This window comes from Rhinopithecus bieti, unplaced genomic scaffold (assembly GCF_001698545.2).
Source record: "Rhinopithecus bieti isolate Rb0 unplaced genomic scaffold, ASM169854v2 scaffold_76, whole genome shotgun sequence".
Lineage (NCBI taxonomy): Eukaryota > Metazoa > Chordata > Mammalia > Primates > Cercopithecidae > Rhinopithecus > Rhinopithecus bieti.
Window position 1 is genome coordinate 3,970,813 of NW_016803343.1, and position 8,645 is coordinate 3,979,457.

The following is an 8,645-nucleotide window of genomic DNA, read 5'->3' on the forward strand; positions in this document are numbered from 1 at the left end:
TGATACTACATTACAAAAGGTACTTAAATATAGATGAGAAAGATAGATGTTTGTCTTCTTCTTTTGATATTGATATTAAATGAAAGATGGAATGTTTTTTATTTAAAATCAATCCCTTATATTTTCCCCCAAACACAATAAGTAAATAGTAATGTGAACAAAGGCTTTCTTTAAGTCTGTTATTCAGTTCAAATATGTGTTAGAAAAAAGATCTATTCTGTGTATAAAATATAACAACAAAAAAGGGAGTTGTAAATAGAAAAATAAAACATGTAGAAGAGACTAATATTCTGTGCACATAGCTTTAAAATCCCAATAGGGAACACTTGTCAGAAGGAGATACTACACATTCATTAACTTAAACACAAATTCCCAAAGAGCAATTTTCCAACACATTAATTTGCCACAACAGATTTACCCATTGAAACCAGTCTACCAATTTTTACCAGCAAGTAGCATCTTAATTTTACCATCTAACAGGTAAATTGAAATGAAATAAAGATTTCCACACAAATATCAGTAACACAGGCTTTTCTGGATTGTAATGGAGCACCTACTAATATTCAGTCAACTCACAGGTAATGATACTCCTTGTAGGTATCATCTCTTCACACAGTAGAAGGGTCTTAAATGGAAAAGGGGTCTGTTCATTTTCTACATAAATCACAGGAAGATATTATAGAATTGGCTAATGAAAACAGTTTATATTTTGGAAATTAGTTTTAAAAATCTGAAGTTATAAATAAAAAGTGATGAAAAAAAGTAGCTGGCTGGGTTTCCCCTCTTCTTTACAGTGATATGGTAAAAAATACAAGGAAAGTACCTAACTTCCTTTAATTAGGAAATCTGGTCCCTTTTCTTGCTATAGGGCTCAGTTTAGAATAAGAAAAGAAAATATTTTGGCTGTAGCTTTAGTAAACAATGAGTGATGAAAAATATTGTCTTCAAGAGATCTGACAACTCAGAACACAGACTTTTTCACATTGATGTCACCTACATTCCTCCACAAAGCTTGGCAAATGAATAACTGAGCCCTATTTTGGCAGAATGAGAGAAGAAAGTACTAGTTCCAGTACAGAAATGAGATTATGAAAACCACCAACCAACACAAAACAGTTATTTATTCTCTTGAATAATAAAGACATTATGTTTGCATATAGAACAGCTTTTGCATTATTGCTCTACATATAAGAATATATTAGGGAACTCATAACAGACTGCACATTACAAACTTAAGGTTCTTTGGTGAAGAATGGAAGAAAACAGTATTTGAGCTTTAACAAAAATTATTTTATCCACTTTTGCATTTATCTATTGATCCGTTGGATCCTCTCACAGAGTAGGGAGAGGTACTGTGTAAGTTTCACCATGGCAACAATTGCCACGCCCCCAGCCATCATACAGGTTGGCCAGAAGAGTGAATGGAACAGCACGTTGGAACTGTAGAGTTTGGTTAGGATAACGCTCTTCTGGTTTCCTTCTGGGTCAGAATAGCAGGAAAAGTGTTGATACTTCCTGAAGTTTTCCATGACAACATTCACCAGGGACATGGATTCTTCAAAATTTTTTCCACACTTAGGTATATAGGAGCACTGTGGAGAATAAGATAAACTGTTACTAGAAGATATTCTGTGTGTTTCAGACTCTAGGGGGGATTGGAGTATTGTGTTCAAATTAGTGATCTGTGAAATAACCATGGTGGTTATTCTCTTCATATTCAAACTGGTGCCTTGGGAAACCCTAATAAATAACACATTGATTAAAACAATGTTTTAAGGTATCTGACCAAGATGTCCCTTGATTGTTCACCCATATACTATTTATTGATTGAAATAAAATGATAGATATGTTAATTAGCTTGATTTAATCATTCCATGTTGCGTACGTAAAATAAATTAAATGATTCCCAGGATTCTTTTTGCCGTAGCTAGGTATGATAGGTTTTAATTATTTTCTATTGAACATACTTCTTTTTGGAATCAGAATGTCAACTCTGCCATCATTTTGCCTGTCCACATCTGTCCACATAACATAAAAGTTCTCTCGGGGAAAGTAGTTTACTCTTATCCTTTTTTCTTGGCTTCATTTTATTAGGTTACCTTGCAACTGTCATAAAAAAAAACAGCTACACTTCTGTTGAATTACTGAAAAAGAAATCTGTAATGTGTAGGAATATTGAATAGTTAAAGAGCTGAGATGAGTGGGTCAGACCCATTTAGCATGCCAAAGTAGCTTTTCCCATAAGCCAAGGAAAAATAAAACAGCTTTTCCTATAAGCCAAGGAAGAATAAAACAGTTCTTTAATCACCACTCACCTGAGAACTTACGCTACCTTTCTTTTGATCTTTTCACCTCTCTTTTCTTTGGCTACCTCTTTTACATGTCTCTCCTCTCTTTATTTCTACACACTTTGATATGGTTTGGCTCCGTGTCCCCATCCAAAATCTCACTTGAATTGTAATCCCATGTGTCAAGAGAGGGACCTGCTGGGAGGTGATTGGATCATGGGGACAGTTTCCCCCACGCTGTTCTTATGATAGTGAGTAAGTTCTCACGAGATTAGATGGTTTAAAACTGTCTGGCAGTTCTTCCCTCATGTTCTTTCTCTTGCTTGCCACCATGAGAAGATGTGCCTTGCTTCTCCTTCGTTTTCTGCCATGATTGTAAGTTCCCTGAGGCCTTCCCAGCCATGTGGAACTGTGAGTTAATTAAACCTTTTTCATTTATAAATTACCCAGTCTCAGGTAATATCTTTATAGCAGTGTGAAAATAGGCTAATACAGAGAATTGGTACCAGGCCAGTGGGGTATTGCTATAAAGATAACTTGAAAATGTGGAAGCAACTTTGGAACTGGGTAACAGACAGAGGTTGGAACAGTTTGGAGGACTCAGAAGAAGACAGGAAGATGAGGGAAAATTTCGAACTTCCTAGAGATTTGTTGAATGGTTTTGACCAAAATGCTGATAGTGATATGAACAAAGAAGTCCAGACTGAGGTAGTCTCAGATGGAGATGAGAAACTTACTGGGAACTGGAGCAGACGTTGTGCTTGCCATGCTTTAGCAAAGAGATTAGCAGCATTTTGCCTCTGTCATAGAAATCTGTGGAACTTTGAACTTGAGAGAGATAAATTAGGATATCTGACAGAAGAAATTTCTAACCAGCAAAGCATTCAAGAGATGACCTGGCTTTTCCTGAAATGTACAGTTATATGCATTCACAAATAGATGATTTGAAATTGGAGCTTATGTTTAAAAGCATAAAAGTTTGGAAAATGTGCAGCCTGACCATGTTGGTAGAAAACAAAAACCCATTTTCTGGGGAGAAATTCAAACCTCCTGCAGAAATTGGCATAAGTAATGAGGAGCTGAATGTTAATAGCCAACACAATGGGGAAAATGTCCCTAGGTATGTCAGAAATTTTTGTAGCAGCCCTTCCCATCACAGGCCTGGAGGCATGGGAGGGAAAAATGGCCTAGGGCCCTGCTGCTCTATGCTGCCTTGCAACTTGGTGCCCTGTTTTCCAGCTGCTCCAGCTGTGGCTATAAGGGGTCAATGTACAGCTCAGGCCATTGCTTCAGAGGGTGTAAACCCCAAACCTTGGCAGCTTCTAGGTATTGTTGGGACCGCAGGTGTGCAAAAGATAAGAGTTAAGGGTTTGGAACTTCCACCTAGATTTCAGAGGATATATAGAAATGCCTGGGTGTCCAGGCAGAATTCTGATGTAGGGGTGGAGGCCTCATGGAGAACCTCTGCTAGGGCAGTGCAGAAGGGAAATGTGGGGTTGGAGTCCCCACACAGAATCCCCACTGGGGCACTGCCTAGTGGAGCTGTTAGAAGAGGGCTACTGTCCTTCAGACCCCAGAAGGATGGATTCACCAACAGCTTGCACCGTGTGCATAGAAAAGCCGTAGGCACTCAGAGTCAGCCTGGGAAAGCAACTGCAGGGGCTGTACCCTGCAGAACCACACCACAGGGCAAAGCTGCCCAAGGCCTTGGGAACCCACTTCTTGTATCAGCATGCCCTCAATGTGAGACATGGAGTCAAAGGAGATTATTTTGGAACTTTAAGATTTAATGACTGCCTGGCTAGGTTTTGGACTTGTATGGGGCCTGTGGTCCCTTTGTTTTAGCCAACTTCTCCCATTTAGAATGGGTCTATTTACCTAACAACTGTACCCCCATCGTATCTTGGAAGTAACTAACTTGGTTTTGATTTTATGGGCTCATAGGCGGAAGGGATTTGCCTTGTCTCAGATGAGACTTTGGACTTGGAATTTTGAGTTAATGCTGGAATGATTTAAGACTTTGGGAGACTGTTGGGAAGGCATGATTGGTTTTGAAATGTATAAAGGACATGAGATTTGGGAAGAGAGGACATGAGATTTGGGAAGAGCTAGGGGCAGAATGATATGGTTTGGCTCTGTGTCTCCACCCAAGTTTCATCTCAAATTGTAATTTCCAGGTGTCAGAGAGGGACCTGGTGGGAGGTGACCGGATCATGGAGGTGGTTTCCCCATGCTATTCTCATGATAATGAGTGAGTTCTCATGGAGATGTGATGGTTTAAAAGTGTTTGGCAGCACCCCTGCCCTCATGTTCTCTCTCTCCTGCCAGTATGAGAAGACATGCCTTGCTTCCCCTTTGCCTTCCATCATGATTATAAGTTTCCTGAGGCCTCCCCAGACATGCAGAACTGTGAATCAACTAAGCCTTTTTCTTTTATAAATTATCCAGTCTCAGTTGTTCTTGATAGCAATGTGAAAACAGATTAATACACACTTATATCTTTGCATTCTGTTTTCTTTTGTATCTCCTCCTTCCTTGCCCTTCCCTCAACTCCCACCTGGCTTTAAATCTATCTCTCTGTTCCGCTTCTTGTTCACTCTTCCCTTTCTCCTCTTTCTTATCTAGATACAGATGGAATTAAATACCTTTCTTGTAGTTTTTCTTTTTATTTTATGTTAGATATAGTTGGACACATTTTTAATTAAAAAAAGCTATCTCTGAGGAAATCTCTGTGACTTATTTTCCTTCATTTATAAATGTGCCATGACAAAACTGATACAATAATGAGGGTTTTTTTTTTTAAGTTTGGAAAAGTGATTTAAATCGCTTTTCTGGGAGATGTTTAGGTTTTGGCTAACTCTCTTCTCTATTGGTAAGAACCTCTCAATAGACTTTTACTGTCCTGCCCCTTGATACATATATATATAAAATCAAATGATTCACTTATCTGATTTATCAGAATTAAATTGGCTGACAGAATCACTGCTTATCTATAGAGTGTTTTAGTGTGAACTGAAACACTATGCTCCTTCTTCAAAACATTATCATTTTCAGTTGGAAAATTATCCTAATAAATTTATTTTATTTATAAAACTCACATCTTACTGTCATTTACCAATTTACAAATTGTAACTGTAAATATTCACATATATGACTTTTACAGTGTGATTAGTACCTCTGTGCAATGCACAACCTCCATGACTATATGCAGAGACACAGATAAGGTGAGCTTTGAGGTACATTGATACAGGTTTTGGGGTAGAAGCCTGAAATTTCAGAAAAATTTAGACCAGTAGATTTCCCAGGAATAAAATATTTAAAAGACAAAGAGTTTTGGCTAATGAAATATATTTGAATTACTCTTTCCCCAGACTTTATCAGTGGGCACACAGCCACCTTGCTTTTTTTTTTTTTTTTTTTTTTTTTTTTTTTTTTTGCTGAGCTGTAGTCATTGAATTATTAGACTATAAACAGCAGGAAGGTTCTTTGATTATTTAATGTGATGTTCTTGTAGCAAGGTCTGGTTGACACCTTAAAATTTAACCAGCTAAGAATAAATGTGAATACATTTGTATAGGTAAGTAGAGCAGAGAATTCCCTGGTACTAGCAAGGCACTAAGGGGGTGAAAGTATCACCAAGAAAGCAGAATTTTTCAGTCAGTTATAATTTAGTATGACAACTGGACTTTGACTGTCATGAAGCGAATTTCCTACCTGTTGGATGCCTCTGGATCAAAAGGGTGTAAGGCAGTATGGGAATACCTTAATTTTTGTCCTTCAAAGATGGACATCTTCGAAGATGCCCTGATCATTGCTTTAATGTTTTTAGAAATGTTTTTTGAACCAAAGCATTTAAAAAATAACAGACAAACCATTTCTGGTTGAATTTAAACCAAACCAATTTAGATTGTGAATGCTTCAGGTATCTGTATATTTCTGTGCCAAGATAGTTTATAGTAGCAATTTCAGTGGTGAACAGTGCTAAGTTATTGAAATGATCTCAGTAAGAATGGCATTCCATTGAAAGTTATGCTTTTGTGAATTGATTCAGCTTAAAAATATATATTTTAAAATAAACATTTGTCAGACAAATGGCAATAATTCTGTCACTAGGTAAGATTCTTCATATAAACTACCATTGAGACCATCTGGCAGAACTGTAATACAGGAGCTGCTAAATAAAGTTGAAAGTCGGCTGGGCGCGGTGGCTCAAGCCTGTAATCCCAGCACTTTGGGAGGCCGAGACTGGCGGATCACGAGGTCAGGAGATCGAGACCATCCTGGCTAACCCGGTGAAACCCCGTCTCTACTAAAAAATACAAAAAACTAGCCAGGCGAGGTGGCGGCCGCCTGTAGTCCCAGCTACTTGGGAGGCTGAGGCAGGAGAATGGCGTGAACCCGGGAGGCGGAGCTTGCAGTGAGCTGAGATCCGGCCACTGCACTCCAGCCCGGGCGACAGAGCGAGACTCCGTCTCAAAAAAAAAAAAAAAAAATTAAATAAATAAATAAATAAAGTTGAAAGTCGTTGGACTTTCATTACATGCATGTGGGCTGGATGGATGAGGCATGGTCCATACTCGATTGATTGTGGGACCTCAGGGCCAGTGGTACACATATGAGCAACAGGCAGATACCAGTGGAGAAAAGGTCCTCTCCCCTGGTGTTTTTAGCTCTTTCTCATCTTGTCATTTTTTTAACATACACATAAACCAGCTGTCACTAGACCATTCACTGTCCCTGAAAATGAAAATTCTACTATTTGTCAATCAGTCATCTACTTTTATTATTGATAAGTCCTTTGGTGATCATCTACTTTTATTATTGATATGTCCTTTGGTGATAAGTCCTTTGGTGATGATGAATGTATGAGTAGTATAACAAGCTCCTGACTTGTGCTCAGGAGATCTGGTTACTGTGTGACTGTAGGCAAGTTATGTGGCCTCTCAGAATAAATTTTTAAAATCTATATAATGGGATTAATAGAGCCTTCATGGCAGGGTTTTTTTTTTTTTTTTTTTTTGTGAGGATTAAATGATGAATATGCTTAAAGGCTCAATAAATTTTCATTAACATGTTTTTCTGTTAGAATTTCACATTTGTCCACATGGTCTTCTAAAAGTCTTCAATCAAGCATCACATACTAAACTATGAAATCTCTAAGCAGAACAAAATTACTAGCTGTATGGTTTTCACAGAAGCAGTCCTGTTTAATGGCTGTCATCTCATGTCCCTTGCCTTTTTGTCTTAGGAGATTTGCATTATGCTGAATTCTACACTAGAAGCCTAGGTTTTTGTTTCTGTGGCTCAAACAATAGTCATGAGTATGTTTCTTAGGCAGGTGTGAATTTAGAGTGAAGATTTAGTTATCTTATGATTTTATCATGTGTTCAGAAGGCATTTTTATGTCTTTGGTTTCGAATACATAGAATGCATTTCAATAAACAAAACTTTACTAAGTGAGATATACACTTAGCTGGAAAAATGTAATTTAGATAGAAAATAAACATCTATCGTTTTTAGATCTTTCTTTTTTGGTGAGAGGTGTGGGAAGGGGAAGATTTAGCTTTTAGACTCTATATGATATTTAACAGAAAGAACATATGAGTAATAATTTTATATATACAATATATTTTAGTACTGATAAAAATATGTTAATATTTTACTATGGCTATAGGTCATTTTTTCTTTTGTGCCTTAACATGTGATTATATAAATCTGTCAAACCTCTGAAGCAGCCATTCAGTGGAAGATTTAGACTTACATCTCTCTTAATCCTGAGTTTTGTTAATAACATCTTACTGCTTTTCCCAATCCTTAGATTCCTGACAGACAGAAACTTCTCTTCAGTACTGAAAACCACAGGGATGGACCCAAGATCATGCTCTTTCCTTTCCCAGCTGAAAAACTTTGGGTCCTGTCTATGTCTCCTGATCATCCTTTCCCTTACCTGGGCCATGAAGGTCCAGCAATTGCATCTTCTCTCCAATTTTTGGAGAACTGACTAAATTTTTTCTTCCTTAGCCTCTCTTCCAGAATCCTTTAGAACAGTTATTTTTATTCTCATGATGGACAGAAGTTTTAAGAAACTACCTGTTGGGCTTTTTTTCAGACATGCCTTACTAGGCTTATGTGAAGCAAAGAGTGACATGCCTTCATCTTCAAAATAAAAGAAGTGGGGAAGGGATGAGGCAATAAGAGAGTGTTTTTGGCTGAATAACCTCGCTGTCAGCCTCCTTTTCCTTGTGATGGTAAGAAGGGAGCTATCAATTTCTCAGATCACTTCAAGGGAAGGGTGTGTTCTTCATTTGCCTTTTTTTTTTTTTTTTTGAGACAGAGTTTCGCTCTGTCGCCCAGGCT

General features: G+C 37.8%; 1 protein-coding gene across 1 annotated transcript in view; it reads right to left on the minus strand.

Moving 5' to 3' along the window:
- Window positions 1-1,103: 1,103 nt before the first annotated feature.
- Window positions 1,104-8,645, minus strand: part of KCNMB2 (potassium calcium-activated channel subfamily M regulatory beta subunit 2) — a 39,665-nt gene continuing 32,123 nt past the window's right edge. The window contains exon 5 of the mRNA XM_017877002.1: window positions 1,104-1,592. Within this exon, the coding sequence (XP_017732491.1) occupies window positions 1,308-1,592 (285 nt within the window). The 3' untranslated portion in view covers window positions 1,104-1,307. The remainder of the gene's footprint in view (window positions 1,593-8,645) is intronic.